The sequence below is a fragment of the Perca fluviatilis genome, chromosome 10 (assembly GCF_010015445.1).
Source record: "Perca fluviatilis chromosome 10, GENO_Pfluv_1.0, whole genome shotgun sequence".
NCBI lineage: Eukaryota > Metazoa > Chordata > Actinopteri > Perciformes > Percidae > Perca > Perca fluviatilis.
Window position 1 is genome coordinate 63,987 of NC_053121.1, and position 21,692 is coordinate 85,678.

Here is a 21,692-nt window from a genome sequence, read left to right on the forward strand (position 1 = left end):
CCTGAACCGATAAAGGTACAAGGTCACCCTAAAACTAGCTCTAGTTTCCCCATGCCAGTTAAGATGTAACTGGGGGGTGAAAGTCGTACAGAGAGGAGGAGGTGAGATGACTCCAAGATGTCTCTTGTATTTCTCTGATTGTCTTCATGTGTATCAGATTGCCTGTAAGAATTGTAGCATCATAATAATCCAAGTGTGTGTGTACTGTCACTCTGAAGATGCATATAAGCCTAGTGTTCTTGTTCACTCATTTGAGAAACTGACTCCACACTGGGCTGCGGCCTTTTGTGAAATCATGTTGCTCCTATTTGCAAATATATCTTTAATAAAATACAAAAACCCAACTTGGTTCTAGTCTCAGACTGTCTTATTTTTTTCATTTTACTAAACTCTGAAAACTTCCCCCCTGCTGCAAAGGAAACTTCCACTACAGAATCACTGCCAGTTCCATGAAATCCACTTCAGATTATTGACCTTTTCAAAGCTAAATATGCTTTTGTATTAAAGAGCAATTTACCAAGCTAAACACATGATCAAAGTTGGCTCTCCCCACTGAATTAACATGTCTAATGATTACTATTATTACTATCCCATAAATGGACAGAGTAAGGATGAAAATGTTACTTTTGCATCCAGGTGAGGGCATGTTTTTGTATCTTTTAACTAAACATTTGAATGAACTACTGTCAACACAAAGATGACTTTGTGTCTCCGAGACATTCTCCAGACTTTCCTTTCTGACTCATAATATGGCAGAAGATTTTATTCATGAAGATAATGTTACCTAGGAATGAATCCCATATTCTATATTCTATAATCAACCATGTTGGTATCAGTTTATTGACACTTTGACACTGTGGTTCTTTTCAACAAGTGGAAGATATTGTCGCTGTCAGAAATCCATGTGGTCTCCGAGGCTTATGTGAACATTTTTCCCCACTCGGTTGCTTGTAATTGCAGTCTGTACAATATGATGTGAATGTCAGTCAGTCAGTGGTTACGTAACCAATCACATCTGAGAACAGGAAATATTTTAAAAAGAACTATTACAGTACAATTTTCGACCATTTCCTCAGTTTTTTCCAACCAGGTGTCCCACAGTGTAGGCCCTGCACGTAAACACATGCTGTCTTTAAATAACTGCACCACTTGCCTCAACATGTTCTGGTTACTAAGCAACCATCTATACTATAAGGCCATATGTTGAGTCATTGATGTGTCAGCAATGGTCCAAGTGAACTGATCTAAGCGCACAGTTTATGTCTTATGAAAAGAGCAACTTCTGCATAGAGGTCGAACGATAGTGGATTTTACCGATACCGATAGCTAGGTTGGGCCCTATTTGCCGATAACCGATTAATCGACCGATAGTATTTAGAATTGATACTGGATAAAACAGTTGACAAAATACATACATTTTTTTCAAAAAAAGTCCAGACACTTTTGCCAATAATCAAAATAATAATATCATATTTATTGATATTACACCAACAGCAATGCTACACAAGCATGTGTGTTGTCTAAAACAGTTCCTACAAACAACTCCTACATATTTGGAGTCATCCAGTGCAAAAATAAACATAATGAGCATTATAATTCATATAAAGGACAAACTATTTACATTTCTTCAAAAAAGGCCCAAATGTATGCCAAATCTCAAAACAGTGACGCCATTCTTCTCTGTAGAACGGGCCTTTTTTGAAGAACTGTAAATAGTTTGTCCTTTATATGAATTATAATGCTCATTCACTGGATAGACCTACAACCAATCAGAGCAACGGAACTCAACGCAACTGTCAACAGAACTCAACACTGTGTATCGTCTCCATAGCAACCACTCTTTGCACAATGCATTCGTTCTAACTTCCGACTTTTAGACTTTTTTGAAGCTGGATATATCATTTGTTGCGTGTAAATATAAACGTGGATGTTAGTGATAGTGACATGCTCGCTACAGTCGCATTTCTAGAGATGAATCGGCGAAAACACTTTTTATTTCAATGAGACACGCCACGGCTTTGTTCTAACGCCGCTGGGCGCTCTCTCTCATCACTCACTCTCTATCTCGCTCCACCATATAACGCTACCGTGCTTTCGGGCAGTTGTTGATGCTCCTCCGCTGAGGATTTTAAAATGAATGCGCTGTCGATTCTACACATCTCAATTCTCCAGCGGCAGCCACTAGACGGATCGTGGACGATTTGGGTCGGACTTGCATTTATTTTTGTCAGTGTTTAACCGCTTGAGGTAAGTTAGCCTACTACTAATGTTTAGCGTCATCTCAGCCTCGAAAGCAAACAAACATACTGTTGTGCTGTTCTTTCTCTACTAATGCAGCATCTATTCAACAAATTAATAACTTTATAATATGACAAATTGTACAGTATACATACCTTTTTGCTGTCGATGCTTTAAACGCGCATCTGATGTCAGCCTTCTCTGCACAGCATGTGCTCTCCGTGCAGCGCGCAGTAACACGTGTCGAAAATAAACAACACGAGGCATCAGTGATGGTTTTTATTTCGCCTCTAGAGGCCGCTATTGTAATGCATGACCCTTCTCAGCTCTCGTGTACTGTGTAATGAATGACAGCGCGCGCTTCTCAGCCGCTCCAGCAACGGACGCAACCAGGAAAAACTATCGGTATGGATTTTTGCCGATAACGATAGTTCCACCAATCAACTATCGGTGCCGATTAATCGGCAAAACCGATGAATCGGTCGACCTCTACTTCTGCAATCATAACTTGTTTTTGTACATCTTACTTAATTGAAGTGCATTGTGTAATTGTTCATTAACTCATTATGGAGACCTTATTAAAATACACCTCTGTGACAGATCCAGCTGTCGACTCCTGGTTACATAAAGTACAGTAGAGAAGCTACATGCTTTTTAACAAGGTCTACTGCCAAGGTATTGGTTTCTGCTTATTCCTATCTCTTGTCTTGGCTGTCGACAAAGGCGGTCGCATTTCTCTCCCTCTCCTCCCGTTGCCTACCCTGCTTTGCTCTCTCGTCTAGTCTTTGTCTCTGTGTACTTTTGAGAGTCTCTCTCTCTGCACTGCTCCAAAAAAAAAAAACATAAACAACCAGGAATTATGGATTTGATCAACTGGTCTCTCAGCGCAATTGACACCATCTTCTCGACGAGGAGCCTGGGTTCGGGGGAACCCGACTGCCCTGCCGGAACGTTCGCAGCTGGCTACACGATGGACACGTGGGAGAGGTGGCGGGTCGTGTGTCTGGCGGCTCTTTCCGTGGAGGACATTGAAGATATCTACCTATTCGGAACCATGATAGCAGTTATTTTGCTGATTGGCTCAGGCATTACCCTGGTTTATCGAGAAATTAGGAAGAAGACGGGAGCCGAGCAAATTACGAGGCTGCCCGTCATGGTCGAAGCTGTGGGCAGAGCTGTCGGAACTCAGATTGTGACTATGAACACTATGAACCACAACTTGGATACCATCTTGGTGAAACTGACAGCTTTGGAAGGTCTGGACAACATCTTGGAGAAACTCACGGCTTTACAAAGGAAAATTGATCGATTCGGAGACCAGAATGGACGTTTTAGAGAAGACGTGTGTAACTAAATGCGCCTACTCGCCCTAAGACAAAACAAATTCCAATCTTATCTTTCGGCTCCCTGCACCAGCACTGGCCTTGGCCGAGGCTGGTGTTGTACAACACCTCCCCCTGGAAGCACTGCAGCGAGACACACTCTTGCGTTCCTTACCCGACTCCCACAGACACCTGCTGATTGTTGACTCGGACTGTTCAAGGTTGACTCCATGGCAACCGGCTGTGTATCGCTATGACAATCGTGCGGACTGAAACAACGTGGTTATTGGGCCAGACGTAGTTTGACTTTGATTGATTGATTGAGATATGCTTTCTTACTATAAACTGTAAGTGATACTAAACACTTTGCAGATAGGCATCCTGTATCATAACATTTCAACCATTAGGAAACTCTGCTTCCTAAACAAAAAAAAGATAGATGAGAGTAAAAAAAAAGGCCACACACAGATTAAAAAAACAGTGGGCCAAGACGAATCATGTTAAACATGCTGAAAGATCAAGTGATGGTAGTATTCTGAATAATGTTATTCATGATATCAAATATATTTTTGGTAAAGCAACTTACGCAAAGCTACATGCACTAGACTAGGATTGGGAAGATGTCTGGGGCAGTATCAAACTGCTGCGTATATGTCCTCAACACCAACTGCTGAAAGCTTATGAAATCTTCTGCTTCCCTTTGAACATGACAGGCATCATCACTGATTTAAGCAGAACACGTCCTAGGGAACATTATGATACAAGTTTAATATGTAAAAGTAAAAATAGGTTGTTCCTGGGAGAGAGTCATTGTACAAAGTCAATCATCAAAAGGCTTCAGTCTCAGAAAAAGCTCTTTCAAAGTATTCAAGTGTACTAAGCTTCATGGGTGGCATGTTGTTTCTCTCCATCAGTCAACAACAAGCTGTTCTATCGTCTGCCCACTGCTTGTATGGCTGGCCAGACTCCGTTCAGAGGTTTTCTCCTGTTGTTAGCAGTTGTCGTCCTCCAGGACGTCTGGGTGGTCCTCCCAGAACTGCTCTCCGATAATGTCACAGTGGTGGGCCTGCACCCTCCTCCTGCTGCGAGTCACGGCCACGTCCTTCTCCTCTTCGTTGGGGAGCTTCATGCGTTTGAGGACAGTTTCATCCCTCTGGACACAAAAAATGAGGAATAAGATTAGTGCAATTAAAAGAAATTAAAGGAATAGTTCAACATTTTGGGAAATATCACTCTCATATCTGTCCAAAGACTCAGCCAGACTTCAGAAAGTCACTTCACTCGGCCAAGAAATAGTCCAGTCCAGTTTAAAGTCTTTATGCTAAACTAAGCTAACGGACAGATATGAGATTGGTTTCAATCTTCTTGCAAAAAACAAAAAGCTAATTTGCGTATTTCCAAAAAAAACTGTTTCATTTAAATACAATCCTTCTTAAATACTTAAGCGCTATTTTAAAAATTGCTACTGGTAACACATCTTTTTTTATTCTTGTTAATCAATAACAAAGCCACAATGCAATGCCATGAGTAGGTAACATATATGCAGCACTGTAATAATAATAATAATAATAATAATAATAATAATAATAATAATAATAATAATCACTTTTTGAGCAGGCAATAATTAATTTATTTTTATTTAATTTCACTAAAAGACTTTAAAGTTACATTTGTATTCCTACATAGTGAACATTTTGTCACCTTTATTTATTGTCAAGCTACATTATTTGCATTTGTTAATGAGGTATGAGCAGGGACCCATTGAGAAGTTTATCTGTTGATGCATTAAGAACACTTTAAAAAATTAGCTGCAGAATGGCAAATATTTGAATGCAAGACAAAAATAAGACTGCCAATGCAGCGCTTTTCAGCAGCTGAGTATCAATCATCAGATGTTGGGAGTTTTGAAAGTGGAACCTGCAAGTTAGTGGACCACATGACTATGAAAAATAGAAACACTACAAAATAGACAACTACATTTGTGAAGCCAGGAATAACAAAGCAGTACATGAACATGCACCGAAGACATTTCAGTAGGGCTGCAGCTATCGATTCTTTTTGTAATCGATTAATCTAGCACTTTATCGATCGATTAATCGATACATTTTTTTTGTGTGTTTTTAAACAACCCAAACTAGGGAAAAAAGCAACATTTTGGGAAAAAAGCAACATCTGTATTGCCTACATTGCTTACAATATCATCTCTCAAAAAACTAAACATATTAAGTGCATCTAAGTGCCATATTACATTGTTTTTAAAGAATCTTTTTTTTTCAAATGATATCAACCTCAAACTAAGGCATACATTAAACATACACAAACATTACATTAAATTGTGCGACTTAACTTTCAGAATTACAAGTTTCAATCTGAGACTGATCTGTATATACAGTAGGCCTATATGTAAATATTAGTTATACTCAACATATTTTCATTTATAGATTTGTTTATAATGTCACACAGCTCTGTTACACTTATGCTATTAGGTCGTTGATCAGCTGTTTCTCCGTAGAGAGAGAGATAGATAGATAGATATAGAGAGAGAGAGAGAGAGAGAGAGAGAGAGATGCGCAACAATCAGCTGTTTTTCCGAAGGGATAGTCGACGTGTCAGCTCTTTAGATCAGATCGTGGTCACCACTACCTATTTTCTTGTCTTTGATTTTGCAGTAGACACACTGTACAGAGTTTTAGTTTTAATTACGTTTGAACTGATTCCAAACTTTGGACACTTTCTGTCGTTTTCTCCAGCCTGTCTCTTCTCTTAGTCCCTCGCTATTTACGCTCTGGCATGTGTAGCCAGCAGCAGACTGAGCCGCATCTGTGCGACAGTAATAATCAGGGTACCCCCAGGATCCTCCAACTTAAATTCAAGGCTTTTTAAGACCTTTTTAATACCATTTCAAATGAAATTCAATGCCAACTTCGTACCCATTCCGACAGAAGTATGAGGGGAAAATGTCAAATCTATATAAATTTCAAAACCTAGAAAATAATTATGTACAAGTAGGCTACTTGAATTAAATAACACATTGTATTTAAAGTATCAGTCATTTAATACAATTTATTGGGTTATAATATAATCCAATAAAATAAGATAATTACACTGCATAAGAGCACTTTTACTTGTTGTTATGTTGAATGCAGGACTTGTAACTGACAAGTAATTTGTAACTCTACAACACAGTTTTTTCTACTTTCAATACACGATCTGAGTAAGTCTTCCACCTCTGTATCACCAACAACAGTCGTGCATGAATACCTGCAGCTGTGTTTAACACTGAAAACACACAGCTCAGTTCAGCGGCGAACTCAGGGATCTTAGGTTTTAAGGGCAGGCAAGCACACACTGGAGCACACACTGGATTCCTGTTAGTTTCATAGTGAGAGCGTGCGAAAAATGTAAGCGAACGACGCATATTAAATATATATTTATTAATGAATTGAAGTAATTAAATATATTATAGTTTTTTGCGTGAAATACAATGTGTGGCGGGACTGCGTGACAAAAGACCGAAATGGGTGACTCGCAGCTCAATGTATGACTGCGAGGCCCTGGTTTACTTGCAGCTCCGCTACAGTAGCAGCGAACCTTTAACGTTACCTGTAGTCACATGGTCTCTAAACAGTCCGCTCACCGTGAAGTCCTGCACGGATCAACAGATGTTAGAGCGCGGCGGCTGCTCGCTCCGTTTGTTCTAGCAGATTAATGGAGCCGCTCGGTGTTTGGCTAGCTAATAAGCCGTTAGCCTGTTACCTTGAGCTTTGTCTGAAGGCTGAGTGGCCAACCAGGCTCGACACACCGAAACATTCCGCACATCCGCGCGTCAGTTTAACCGCTAACGTACCGTACCAGTCAGAGAGGCGTGTTTACTTTGTGTCTCGGTCCTCCGGTGCGTCCGGTAAGTTTTTAAATTAGCCTACATTAGTAACAGTTCATTTTGTTACGGTATGAACTTAATCCTAGGAAAGGCGAAAAATATAAGACCTTTGTAACGAAATCCAAGACTTTGTATACCAAATTCAAGGCTTTTAAGGCCTTAATTTGAGATTATCAAATTTAAGACTTTTTCAATGCTTTTAAGACCCCGCGGGTACCCTGATAATGCTCCGTGCGGAAACACCGTCCGTCAGCGATACAACGTTGGTAACATTGATTTAACGAAGCTTCGAGGCAAGTCATTTTGCATCGAGGATTTTTTGTAATCGAATTATTCGAGGAATCGTTTCAGCCCTACATTTCAGCTTCACAAAACATCAACAGTAAATGTTAAGGGTAACACTTTATATTAAGGAACACATTACTGTAACTAGTCATTGTAAACGAGTCATTTAAAAGCACGTATTAAAGCTCTTATGCTAAGAGTTTTTCCTCAATAACCTTATAAGTACTGCTTGTCAATAGTAAATTAGGAAGTTGTTGTACATGAATGATAATCCTAATAAGCTTTGCTCAGTATGGGCCTTATAATAATTCTCCCTGTATAAATATGAAGCTCTCACTCATGTTCCCCGTTCTAAAGTGAGGTCTGGATCAGAACTAATTCACTCGTAGTCTGACACCTTTTAACCCACACAGGTTCTTTTTTCTAAAGTTGCCTCTTCTTCACACTTAGTAAATCCATTATAGCACAAAAGTACAACATGTAAGAATCAAGCCCGGGCTGCTGCTAAGGACTCAGCCTACATGGGGCGCATGCTCTACCAGGTGAGCTACCCGGGCACCCCAACAGACCTATTCTTAATAGAGTTTAGATTCTCTGCCCGAGCCAGAACCGGACCCGACCCGACCGGGCCAATTTTATACGCTGCTATGATCGGGCCGGGCCATGCCCTTGATCAAGCATTTGTGTTTTTTTAATCATTACTTTATTAGCCCTATTCGGTGGGGAGCAAGCTATGCCTCTCCAGCTTCTCCCGTAGCTCTGGGTGTATGTCCTGCACTGACTTGAGTGTGAGGTAAACTGTGCTGATATTGTGTCCCCCCCCCCCTCTGCAGCACTGTTGTCGGCCAGTGCGTCAGCATGCAGACCGTGGCGAAGGACAGTATTCATTAGATAGAAAGTCTCCTATATGGTTCCAGGGCTTTGATTATGTTGCTGCCTTGATCTGTTCCCCACACTATTTGGCTGAGGGAGCTTATAGGGTCGAGTTTTTTTTTTACGTTTCTTCATTCAGATCCATTTGCGATCCATTCCATTCTGAATAAACAAACAGTGCAGTTTACGTGCTTCGTCATTGTTGCATTACCGGTATTCATTAAGATAATTCTAAACAGATTTCTGTAGTTCAAACAACTCTAAATTGTAGTTGAGAATGTCAGTTATAATGGTCCACGTATTAAAAACATTTAAATTGGGTTTAAATCGGGCTCGGGCACATAATTCCAGTTAATGTGTCGGGCCGGGCTCGGACACAACGGGCTCTGGTAGGGTCGGGCTTGATTTTTTGAGCCCGATCTAAGCTCTAATTGTAAAGTGATAGGTCACACCTTGAAAAAATGGAGGTCTACATACTGACGTGCTGACGTTTACGGTAAGCGTATTGTCTCACTTCCGGTGTTCCCGGGTTACAAACGCTAGTTTGCTGCTCCAGCAAAAACTTACTCAACTCTGCTTTATTGTTTAATTTAGCAGCTATTTGCCTGGTTTGCATTTAAACTACTCCAGTTATACTCAAGCACTTGTAGTTCTCTTCTCTTACAGCGACTGCCTCGCTGATCTCACAATTGTTAAAACGCTGTTAGCTACTTTAGCTTAGCCATTAGCAATGGCTAATTCCTCCCCCTCTCCTGCTCTCCCTTGCTCTGTGTGTCAGCTATTCCTCTGCCTCCTTTAGTGATAAAGATACATATAATAAATGCTGCTCTGGAGGTGAGGCTTAGTGAGTTTGAGGCACGGTTCTGCACCATGGAATCAAAATCGTATGCTGCAAGCTGGTGCGGGCCAACATACTGTAGCTTCTGTTAGCAGTCCCCCGGCAGGCCCGAGCAGCCGGGCGAGTGGGTGACTGTACGAAAGAAGCGTAGCGCTAGCTCTATACCGGGGAGTGCACATGACGGCGGTCGCTCTAAACCGGAGCATCTTCGCCTCTCTAACAGTTTCTCCCTTCTCAGTGATACACCCGCTGAGAAGCGAGCGCTGGTTATGGGGAGCTCTATATTGCGAAACGTGAGGTTAGCGGCTCCAAGAAAAGTGGCTGCGGTTGTGTGCGTACCTGGGGCCAGAGCGATATAGAATCCCATCTAAAGCTGCTGGCTGAAAATAAAAAGAACCATAAATACAGTTAAGATCATACTTCATGTAGGTGGTAATGATACCCGATTACACAAATCAGAGATCACTAAAATTAATGTTAAGTCACTTTGTGCATATGTAAAGAAAATGTCAGACTCAGTAGTTTTCTCTGGACCCCTGCCAAACCTGATCAGCGATGACATGTACAGGTGGTGCCCAGCTAATGATGTGGGCTACATGAACAACTGGAGGGCGTTCTGGGGAAAGCCTGGTCTGATTAGGAGAGACGGCATTCATCCCACTCTGGATGGAGCCGCTCTCATATCAAAAAAGTCTATTTTCGGTCATAAACCATGACAACCCAAGTTTGATATTAGTAATCAGAGGTGCAGTGCTACGCGCTCCTCTGTGCTTCCGTTGGAGAAACCGCCCACTCATAGTCTAATAACCACGGTGACTGTTCTCCGACTCAGATCGGTTAAATCAAAGGTAAATAAAAGAGGGGCAATACTTAACAACCTAATTGGAATTAAACTTGATATCAGATAATAAAATTGATTTATTTTGTCTTACTGAAACCTGGCTGGGCCATGAAGAATATGTTAGTCTAAATGAAGCCACTCCTCCCAGTCATATTAATACTCAAATTCCTAGAGGCTCAGGCCGAGGAGGGGAAGTTGCAGCCATATTTGATTCAAGCCTGTTAATTAATCCTAAACTAAATTATGACTCGTTTGAAAGCCTTGTTCTTAATCTTCAACATCCAACATGGTTGTTTACCGAGCTCCAGGTCCATATTCTGAATTTGACTTTTTATCATGTGTAGTCCTAAAGTCAGACAAAGTACTTATTGTAGGTGATTTTAATATCCATGTGGCCATTGACGATTCAATTGGTTTCAGTCAGAGTGTGAATAAGGCCACTCACTGTTTTAACCACACCCTCGACCTTGTGCTGGCATATGGCATCGAAATTGAAGATTTAAAGGTCCCATGGCATGAAAATTTCACTTTATGAGGTTTTTTAACATTAATATGTGTTCCCCCAGCCTTTCTATGGTCTCTCAGTGGCTAGAAATGGCGATAGGTGTAAACCGAGCCCTGGGTATCCTGCACTGCCTTTGAGAAAATGAAACCTCAGATGGGCCAATCAGGAATCTTCTCCTTATGAGGTCTTAAGGAGCAAGGTTACCTCCCTTTTCTCTGCTTTGCCCGCCCAGAGAATTTGGCCCACCCATGAGAGAGAGACATCATGGCTTTCAAACAAGCAAAGTGGCAGTTGGTCAAGGCCACCCCCCCCCCCCCAGGTGTAATTCTGCACCAAGGCTGAATTTTGGGAAAAAGACTTCAGATACAGTATTAGGGGACCACTAAGGCCTATATAAAAGCATCCAAAATGCACCATGTCATGGGACCTTTGATAGTATTTCCGCAGAATCCTTATTATCAGACGATTCTCTAATAACTTTTGAATTCTTACTACCCGACTATACACAATTAGATAAAAGCTTCTACACTAGATGCCTATCTGACAGTGCTATAGCCATCTTATCGGGATGAGGTCTAACCATCGTCTGTTAGACCCCATTCCCACGAGGCTACTTAAAGAAGCTCTACCCGTTGTTAACACTTCATTACTAGATATGATCAATATGTCTTTATTAACAGGTTATGTACCGCAGTCATTTAAAGTAGCGGTGATAAAACCTCTTCCGAAAAAACCCACCCTTGATCCTGAGGTCTTAGCCAACTATAGACCTATATCTAACCTTCCCTTTCTATCCAAGATCCTTGAGAAGGTAGTGGCCAATCAGTTATGTGATTTTCTACATAGCAATAGCTTATTTGAGGACTTTCAGTCAGGATTTAGAATGCATCATAGTACAGAGACAGCACTGGTGAAAATTACGTCCTAACTGCTTCAGACAAAGGACTTGTCTCCGTACTTGTCTTAATAGATCTTAGTGCTGCATTCGACACTATTGACCATACCATCCTGTTACAGAGATTGGAACATTTAGTTGGCATTAAAGGAATTGCATTAAGCTGGTTTAAGTCCTATTCATCAGATCGATCTCACTTTGTTAATGTTAACGATAAATCCTCCAGGTACGCTAAAGTTAGCCATGGCGTTCCACAAGACTCAGTGCTTGGACCAATTCTATTCTCCTTATATATGCTTCCTCTAGGCGATATTATTAGGAAACATTCAATTAACTTTCATTGTTATGCACATGACCAATTATACCTATCAATTAAGCCAGACGAAACCAGTCAGTTAACTAAACTCCAATCATGTATCAAAGATATAAAAACATGGATGACCTACAATTTTCTGATGTTAAACTCAGACAAAACTGAAGTGATTGTGCTTGGCCCTAAACACCTCCGAACCTCATTATCCAAAGATATAGCTACCCTGGATGGTATTGCCCTGACCTCTAGCACTACTGTCAGAAATCTTGGAGTTATTTTTGATCAGGATATATCCTTTAACGCCCACTTAAAACAAATCTCAAGAACAGCCTTTTTTCACCTGCATAACATTGCCAAAATTAAGAACATCCTATCTCAAAACAATGCTGAAAAACTAGTCCATGCATTCGTTACTTCCAGGCTGGACTAATGGTAATTCCTTACTATCAGGTTGCCCAAATAAGTCCCTTAAGAAAGAACTAAGAAAAGAGATCATATTTCTCCTGTATTAGCTTCTCTGCATTGGCTTCCTGTAAAATCCAGGATTGAATTTAAAATCTTTCTCCTGACCTACAAAGCTCTAAATGGTCAAGCACCATCATATCTAGAAGAGCTCCTAGTACCTTATTGTCCCACTAGAGCACTGCGCTCCCAGAATGCAGAGTTACTTGTGGTTCCTAGAGTCTCTAAAAGTAGAATGGGAGCCAGAGCCTTCAGCTATCAGGCTCCTCTCCTGTGGAACCAGCTCCCAGTCTGGGTTCAGGAGCCTGAGCTTTTAGCTATCAGGCTCCTCTCCTGTGGAACCAGTTCCCAGTCTGGGTTCAGGAGCCAGAGCCTTCAGCTATCAGGCTCCTCTCCTGTGGAACCAGCTCCCAATTTGGATTTGGGGGGGGAGACACCGTCAACACATTTAAGAGTAAACTTAAAACTATCCTCTTTGATAAAGCTTATAGTTAGGGAGTGAGGAGTTGCAGCGTTCGCCAAGACCGAAGGAGGAGGGTGTATAGCTAAAGACACGGCACCCGTTCTCTTCTCTGCTTCTCTTCATAGTCGTTAGACTCATCTACCATATAATCTATGATATAATCAAAGTAGAGGGAGGCAGGCCAGTACAGCCCGATCCAGCAGGGGAGAGTTCTAGGCTGACCAGGCTCCTCTCCTTAACCTGTCTCTCTTAATTATGCTGTTATACTTTTAGACTGCCGGGGGACTTCCTTTGACACACTGAGTGTCTCTCTCCTCTCTCTTTCCATTTGTGTGCATCCATGTCCCAGAAATGCTTGTTACTAACCTAGCTCTGGGGAGCTTATTCCCCAGAGTCCATATGTTTTCTTTTCACCCAGCATGATTCCTTGGATTAGGGTGGCCCCTAAATCATGGTTGCAGCCTGTCACCGTGGTCCTGCTGCACGCCCTGCTATGCCCTGTTACACCTGCTACGCTCTGCAGTGCCCTGCTACGTCCTGCTGCGTCCTACTACGCCCTGCTATGCCCTGTTACACCTGTGACACCCTGCAGTGCCCTGCTATGTCATGAACTACTACAGCTACTAGTTCTAGTCACTGATCCATTATCTTTATTGTGACTATTATTGCCACTGTTCATCACACCACCCAACCGGCACCGTCAGACACCGCCTACCATGAGCCTGGGTCTGTCCCAGGTTTCTTCCTGAGAGGGAGTTTTTCCTCGCCACTGTCACACTGAATGCTTGCTCTTGGGGGAATTACTGGAATTGTTGGGTCTTTGTAAATTATATTGTGTGGTCTAGAGCTACTCTATCTGTAAAGTGTCTTGAGATAACTATTGTTGATATGAATTGATACTATAAATAAATTGAATTGATTGGAATTACTGAGAACCACAATATTTTTATGAAGTTGTATTGGTACTGTAAGTATATGATCAACTTGATGTCAATGTATAGTATGGCATGATTATATGCATGTTTAGTCCGGTCAGTAACACTAAATGTTTACCATTCCATATCCTACACCTAATGACGAAGACTAGGCTGAAATCTGATGTTGTAGTCTCTGGTGCTCTGCCTGGCCTGTCATCAGATATGGGATTTAGGGTGCTAAATGGATCCTAGAATATTGACAAGTGTCAGTATTTATATAAGCATGTCAGACAGTATGATAACAAATACATAGAGATACAGCTTTTTGATCCTTGTGATTTGTTCTTAGCCTTGAAGAAACTTTAAAAAAAAAAAAAATCTCTGAATCTCTGAAATGTCCATTGATAAAGGAGATCTTTCTATTTGTGCTGACTGTTCTTCTACCACCGAATGTAAATAGAACTTGTGCATCTCAATAGACCTCCATTTTTTCAAGGTGTAAGCTTTCACCTACGAATAGGTCTGTTGAGGTGCCCCGGTAGCTCCCCTGGTAGAGCGTGCCTCTAGAACTTTTGTGCTATAAAAGATTTACTAAGTGTACTAAGTGAGTTTTGCAGCTCACCTTTTCCCAGATGAGAGTAGTGCCTTTCCTGTGGAGGGCAGGTTCAGTGTTGTAGTTGATATCAAACTCAGAGAACAGGATCTCATTTTTGTCTGCAGCTAATGTTCCCTGGAGGGAGACATAACACAGTTAGACGTATTCATGTCAATATTACAAAAATGTGCATATACAAAAATCAGCTCATACGACATGCCTCACTGAGAAAGTCATCTTAACATCCACACCACCAACAAAACCATTCAAATGACCACACCAGCCACTGCTTCTATTCATGTTTTGTTGTTTGAATGAGTAAATCCATTGATGGTATGATCTATAAGGAAGATGATCTTTGTCTTCTTTGGCATTTTTGTCCCTAAAGAAATGTTTTTAAAGTGATAAAAGGGAACTACAAAGCATGAAAGTTGGGCTGCGAATTACTCATGTTGCCCAAACATCCAGCTAGAATTACAATGTGTACAACTCGTCAGCTATCATGACTTCATCGGAGTTTCCCCTCAAAGCCCAGCGGACAATGGAGACTTCCAGAGAACAGCTGTGTCAGTCAGTAGCAGTGGCATGTGTTCATCTCCAATAAGAATACGCCACAAGTAAATAATGTGGTGATCATGTGAATATGCACAAAAAATGGGTCATTTAAATGTAGTCACATGTATACATGCCACTGCATTCCCCAAACTCTGAAAAATGGGTAAGTGGGCTGTCTGTTTATAACAACTTTGTGTAGCTGTAAAGAGCCTAGATAGCCTATCTGATGTTGGACCGTCACTCAGAACACACACTACGTTGTTATCGTAGCCTATCCTAGTACCCTTTATATATAGCCTACTGATTTGATTAAAGCAAGACAACGTCGGCAGTATTGACTGCAAAATATGTTACAGAATATTTCGTTCTGTATGACAGGGGCAATATTTGAAAATATTTTCTCTGAAATTTTGTATTACATTTATATCTACATTGATGTCAAAACTTAGACTTTCAAACATCAAGATGTCATTTATTAATGTGCATTCGTGTCTAAATGACATATACACATATTTTCCTATTCTATTTTGCCTGGAAACGCTTCCAACACGCTCGCGTCTCACGTGACGCACGTGTCACGCCGGCAGTGTGTAAGCTCTAACCTGTTAACATGGGAGCCGAAATATAAACGGACACGCCACGCGGCTGACACGCTCGCGCGACGCGTGCAGTGTGTAACCGGCCTTAGAACATATAGTGTATAAATACATATACACACAAACACATTAATTAACTTAAGGTTGTGTTTTGCTCTCACCTTTAAGCGATCCTCTGCCTGGGCTGTGGTGAGTCCCCCCTTTTGTACTAAAGTCCAAAACACTGTGTTGTACAAATTATTTATGTGACCTGAAAGACCCAAAAACACAAAAACACAGTCTGCCATCTTTTCCCCTCGTCAGTTTAATACACAGATCCCTCTAGGAGTCAGACGCGTGACTTTGTAAAACAGTTAGAGCGCAGTAGGCACTTACAATCTGCCTGCCTCCAGCTGAGGTAGTCTCTGAGGTTGTGGTTGCTAGGATACAGGACCACACGTCCATCAAAGCCTGGGGGGTACAAGAGGGGCTGTTCCCCAAAAAACTCCTTCCAGTAAAACACATATGAAGAGGAGAACTGGGAGGCCACATGGGTCATGAGCTTACTGCCAGAAGAGAAAGAGAGGGAAATAAATACATTTAAAAGATAAAATGCAACAAAACATAAGAAGCATTATATGGAGATGACAGTTTGGCAAAACCTTGGTACCTGGCTCGCCTTTTAAACCAGGTGGAGGTCCTCTTGAAAACAAAGCTGAACTCGTCACTTTGACCGTAAGCGATGACGATATCCTCGAGTTCTTCCATGACAGAGCGTGCACTCCGGCTCATCAGGCCCAAGGCTCTGTTGTCATTGGGCTTTGTAAACTCGTGCTGCTCTGCAAACCTGAAACAGAATTCAAGAAACTCTAAACAACAGAGAGAGGAATCATCATCACAGAGACATGTGGAGCTTAAAGAGGAAACTCACTTGTGGAAGTTGCGCCCGTCCAGTCTCACAACAATGTAGCAGTTTCGTAGACACGTGTCATCGGTTTCAAAGTTGCGCACATACTCAAACTTGCTCTTGGCCATGTTGCTGGGAGCGGTAAAAAGACAGGCCAACGGTTTGATAACCCCAGACCTGACACGTCCACCAAGTCTAAAAGCCTTTCCAATCAGCATGAGGGTGCTCCTGAAAACAACACACACACACACACACACTATATATATATATATATATATATATATTTATATATATTACACACATTCACAGCAGTTATGGAGTAGTCATATTTACAGCCAAAATAATCCAACAGAGAGTGCGGGTGGGCAGATCGATCCCCAAAGTATCAATACTGCTGATCTGAAGTCTGGTTTTGAGTAAGGATTCTAGTGTCAGTAGGATCCATCATTCATCCCGTGTTAGGGCACATGGACACTGCTGCTGGGTGGGTGTGTGTGTGTGTGTGTGTGTGTGTGTGTGTGTGTGTGTGTGTGTGCAATGATGACATCTTTAGTTGCAACTTCACATTTGTTAATTTACCAATAAAAACGGTCTCTTGTTCATGATTAAGTAATAACAGAGAATAGCAATAAGAAATACATCATGTTAACCAAATGATTTGGTGGTAATTGAAATAGATTCAGAAGTAGCCTATTAATGATAAATTCACCTCATACTTCTCCCTCTACATGAAGACATATTAGCTGCTTTTAACATCTAACCTTAACTAACGTTACTGTACGGTGACATCAAAGCCAATTTAAAAAATAAATCCAAGTCATTATGGAATAAACATGTCATAACATTAGTTAGTTATTACTTAACTACACGTGGATGCTATCATGTGTGGTGTTACGCTGAGTCCACTACAGCTAACGTTACAGTAACCAGCTAGTTAGCTAACGTTATTTCATCGTTAATATCTAGCTATTTCATTAGTTACACAAACACCGTTAATTGATTTAGTAGTATAATAAAAATATCAACTTATAGCTACTTTTATTCTGAGACAGTCACCTCACATACGTTGGTTTGTGTACAGTCCGTCAACGAATTATGTCGTAGTGATTCCGCAGACGCTACGAACATTGGTTCCGGAGCGCAAGTCTAAAACCAAAGCCGGTCTACGGATATATTAGAAGTTCTTTGCTAAAACTAACAAACAATAAATTAAAAACAAATAGCTTATTGTTCTCAGTTGCTTGTTTGCCCCCCCCTGTAAAATCGATCATCAATTGATTATTGTGCCAGCTGCATTGGATAATCGATGAAGAAAAACAGATTTACGTAGAAGCAACCTAATTATGTTTAATTTAGCGTATAATTTGTGTTTTAGCGCCATCGTGTGGTAAAGGAAGGGCGAGTGCAATCAAAGATCGTGTATGAGTAAGAGGTTAAACAAGTTTTACGGAACTTTTAGTCTAGTTGAAGGCTGTTTCCTGTGGGAATTCTTCAAAGTATGTTTACATAAGTAGGCTATAACTATCAAACTATTACAGGATTTCTTTTTTGAAAACCACACAAAAATAACTCTTACGGATTGAAACGCACCACTTGACTGACGTGCTCTAGTCTAGGATGTGTGACGGGTCTCTTGACACATGTGCAGAGTGAAAGCTCAGCCTGAAAAGACAGCAAATTACCCAGGATTCTTTGCTTCACCGTGAGCTCATCTGCGGCTGTTTAAAACATGGAGGAGAGGGAAAGAAAAGGTGTAAAATCAGACAGTAAAGAAAATGTATCTGCAACCTGCTCGAGTACACCATTAGTAGCGGAGCACGAACCACAGGCGGACAGTAAAGCTGGGGATGATGACGCAGATAAAATAGATGTCTGCTCTGATCACTTTGATCCCCTCTTGGCCTTGTACTCGCCCACTGTACGGATTCCTGTTCCAAATGTCAAAAGTTTCAACAATGTGGCAGAGTACGAGAGCTTTCTGAAAGGCGGCCGGGGCAGAGCCAAACCGGAGAATGTGGAGAAAAGGCGGCTAAAGGCGATGAAAGGGGCGGCGGACCCGGAGCGCATCGAAAGGCTTAAGAAGCTCGTTGTGAACAAACGGCCAGAGGAGGAGGGGGAGAGCAGCGGGACACAGCGGAGAAGGAGGCACAAGCCCCAGAAAAATGTCCTGACGAGGATGCCCTGTAGGTTGAACCACTACTGCTACACATCACAACAGTTAGCTGGGACTGACTTAGAAGGGTGTAACATACTTTTATTTTATGCAGTATTAGGGATCAGTTTGGTAACAACACAACACAATTACTCAAATATAAGTTGTAATTCTGTCATAATATTTTTCATTTCAGACTGATACCTGAACGTCATTTTTTACCTTTTATTTCAGATCAATGTCCTGCTTTTCAAGTGGGAAACCAAACCTGTAGAATTCAACTGACTGAATTATTACCATGAACCTGACATAACCGAATATAGATTTGTGTTGTTTGTGACCATTATTATTTTAAATAGTTGAGTAAATGTAAGGTTGTTTTTTTTTCTTTCAGCCAAAGCTATTTAAAAATAGCTTATGCCCAGCCTACAGTCCAAACTCAGATATTCCATTCGCAATGCTATGAATCTGCCAATTATTCTGAATCCTCATATTTCAGAAGCTGGAAATAGTGAATATTTGTACACCATCTAAAAGTTCAAATCTAGTAGTAACTTTTGCATGTTTATCCTTATTTGGCAGAAATCTTTTTGTGCTCCCTTCTGTAATGTATTGGTTGTAGAGACCGTTGTGTAACCCACACGTCATGTGTTTTCTTCAGTATGTGAAGGCAGTCCGTTGGGGCAGTTGTACCGGTGTGTTGAGGAGAGGATACGGGTCAAAGTTCACATCAGGACCTTCAAGGGACTGAGGGGAGTGTGCTCTGGCTTTGTCGTGGCCTTCGACAAGTTCTGGAACATGGTGAGCTGCGCTCACACTCACTCTCATTCAGTTCTCACTTGACTCCGCCATATGTCCAATCTGAAACAATCCACAACATATGTTATAATCAAGTTGGAAGTTGATGTCTTAAGATCGTGCTTTCACCATTTGTTTTTATTTGTCTTTTTCAGGCAATGGTAGATGTAGATGAGACGTACAGAGAGCCTCTGCTTGGAGAGGCATTCTACCATGAAAAGGCCCTCACCATCTCACGGGTAGGCACTAGTTTTCAATGTATATCTGACTGAAATATGTTTTTTAGTCTGTAATAGTCAGAGTAACAATCTGTGAAATGAATGTCTTGTTTGATTTGGTGATGCCCAGAAAACTTCAGTTTGGATTAAAAAGCCAGTGACAAATAATTGCCACTGCAATCTATCTTCATGCTGTGATGGTGCGAGTAGTTTTCCACACAACAGCAGGGCACGGTGAAGTCTGTTACCTTGCTGAGGACTTGGACGTGTGCATCAAACTCTTCATCTTACTGTAGCTGCTGCTCCTTGTTTCGTTGCTCCCTGTAATATTTAAAAGCAATCCGCTGTCTGACCATTGTCTTGTTTTGTAGACCCGTTTGATGAATGCTGTCTGTGCTTTTTGTGACTGCTTCACAATAAAAGCTGTCCCACCTTTATTATGAACTAGCAGCAGTAGGAAATTGTGGTGTGTTAGCATTAGTAGTAATACAGCTCTGATGAGTGCATTGGCAGAGCCAATTGTCAATTAGATCAACTTTCAAACAGTAATGCTGGATTGTATGCGTATGTTTCTGTGAATCCCTCCTGCGTAGGCAGGTAATTTGGATCCTGTGCAGGCGCATCCCACAAGTAACACTGATTATTATATACAGAGGAAATTACATAATGTACATGTGCCAACCATAGACAGTATCAAAATGGGGTTTGATTTCTTAAAAAATAGAATCTAAAGCTTTAAATTTAATCCACAAATGTTAATGTGACTGAGCTCTCTGTGCAGCTCTTTGAGAAGCTGAAGCTCCAGGAGAGCCCAGGAGGTGATGAGCCAGCAAAGAAGCACGAAGCCCAGGAAACAGCCAGCAAGCATCAGCCTTCGAACCCCAAAAGTACTCCAAAAAACCTGTCTGCTCACCCTACTAGCAAGAGATGGGACAGCAGTACAGAGTCCAAACTGTCAGACAAAATCAAACAGGACAAACACAAAGTCTCGCTGAAGGCCCAGGGTCTGGAGGTCTGTCAGAAGAAAGACTCCCAGATGTATGGCAAGGTCCACACACGCCACATCAACCAGCTTTTCATCCGGGGTGAGAACGTTATCCTGGTTAACCCACAGCCACTCTGACTCTCCTCTGTTTGATATGTACCCTGGATAAAAAGGTGGGCTACGACCACAATCAATTTGATGCTGAACATCTGTAGTAATAGGTGTGAAGTACTGTAGATGAGCTGCCAGAGATGTGATTGAATTGGATTCAGAGGAATCAAAAACAACTGTTATATCATATTGATATGGAGGATTATTTCTGCCCACCAGAGAAATCATCATGATTTTGAGAAATAAAAGCTTCTCAGTTCTAATTATAGTGATTTCTTGTCTTGTTTTCTTTTGTCTGACAGCCACTAAATGAAATTTATTTTGACACCGTTATGCCACTGCATTAATAACACATAATAATGTGTTTGAGTTATGGTTATTACCCAGCAGGTGGCAGCATAAACACATCAGTGCCATCTGTGAGGCCATTGTCATCTCAAAGAGCTTGTCCCTTTATGTTGCTTTTCCCCGTTAGTTTGAACAGGAATGACAGCGCAGTCTCAGCGGACTACATAAATGCATTATGAATAATTGAGTTTGTGAAGCTAGAGATTGCAGATGGCACTCAAAAGCTGTCATTTGTCTTGACGTCTCAGATTGCTTTTACTCTTTAATGGGCACATTACCCATAAAAGCACAATTTACTGCATCTCATGGAAGTTGTAAAGATGTTTTTTGTTTCTGTTTTAAATGACACAGGTTACTTTTGGATGATTGGCACAGAATGATTGTATGTTGCTATAATGTTTCTGGGTCTGAGTGTCTTATTTTAGTTTTTCCTAATTTGACTGCAGAGTTTAATTGACCCTCTTTCTATATATTTATATGCCATAAATAGGACACATTCTAGCTGTAGCTGAGTTGCTGTTTATCTATATACTGTTACTTTCAATATTGTGTGTATATATATTAGTGGTGTAGCCCATGTAATAGTCTTCCTCTCCAGAGAGTTAAAATGGGGTCG

At 41.2% G+C, this 21,692-nt stretch overlaps 2 protein-coding genes across 9 annotated transcripts; one reads left to right on the plus strand and one right to left on the minus strand.

Annotated features, from left to right (window-relative positions):
- Positions 1 to 4,103: 4,103 nt before the first annotated feature.
- Positions 4,104 to 18,138, minus strand: thg1l (tRNA-histidine guanylyltransferase 1-like). 8 transcript variants are annotated; one of them, XM_039813008.1, is made up of 7 exons: positions 18,055 to 18,138; positions 16,489 to 16,692; positions 16,228 to 16,404; positions 15,954 to 16,123; positions 15,740 to 15,828; positions 14,455 to 14,562; positions 4,104 to 4,713 (listed from the first exon to the last, which is right to left on the minus strand). In XM_039813008.1, exons 2-7 carry the CDS (start codon positions 16,680 to 16,682, stop codon positions 4,552 to 4,554), a joined length of 900 nt encoding a protein of 299 aa, XP_039668942.1. In that variant the 5' UTR covers positions 16,683 to 16,692; positions 18,055 to 18,138; the 3' UTR covers positions 4,104 to 4,551. The 8 variants fall into 8 exon arrangements, with proteins under 8 accessions (XP_039668942.1, XP_039668939.1, XP_039668940.1 ...); XM_039813005.1 differs by lacking the exon at positions 18,055 to 18,138 and adding an exon at positions 17,530 to 17,633; XM_039813006.1 differs by lacking the exon at positions 18,055 to 18,138 and adding an exon at positions 17,521 to 17,633.
- A 1-nt stretch (position 18,139) lies between these two features.
- On the plus strand, positions 18,140 to 21,000 carry lsm11 (LSM11, U7 small nuclear RNA associated). Its single transcript, XM_039812999.1, has 4 exons — positions 18,140 to 18,647; positions 19,278 to 19,417; positions 19,570 to 19,653; positions 20,414 to 21,000. The coding sequence occupies exons 1-4, from the start codon at positions 18,194 to 18,196 to the stop codon at positions 20,753 to 20,755; spliced, it is 1,020 nt and encodes a 339-aa protein (XP_039668933.1). The 5' UTR covers positions 18,140 to 18,193; the 3' UTR covers positions 20,756 to 21,000.
- The last annotated feature ends 692 nt before the right edge of the window (positions 21,001 to 21,692 follow it).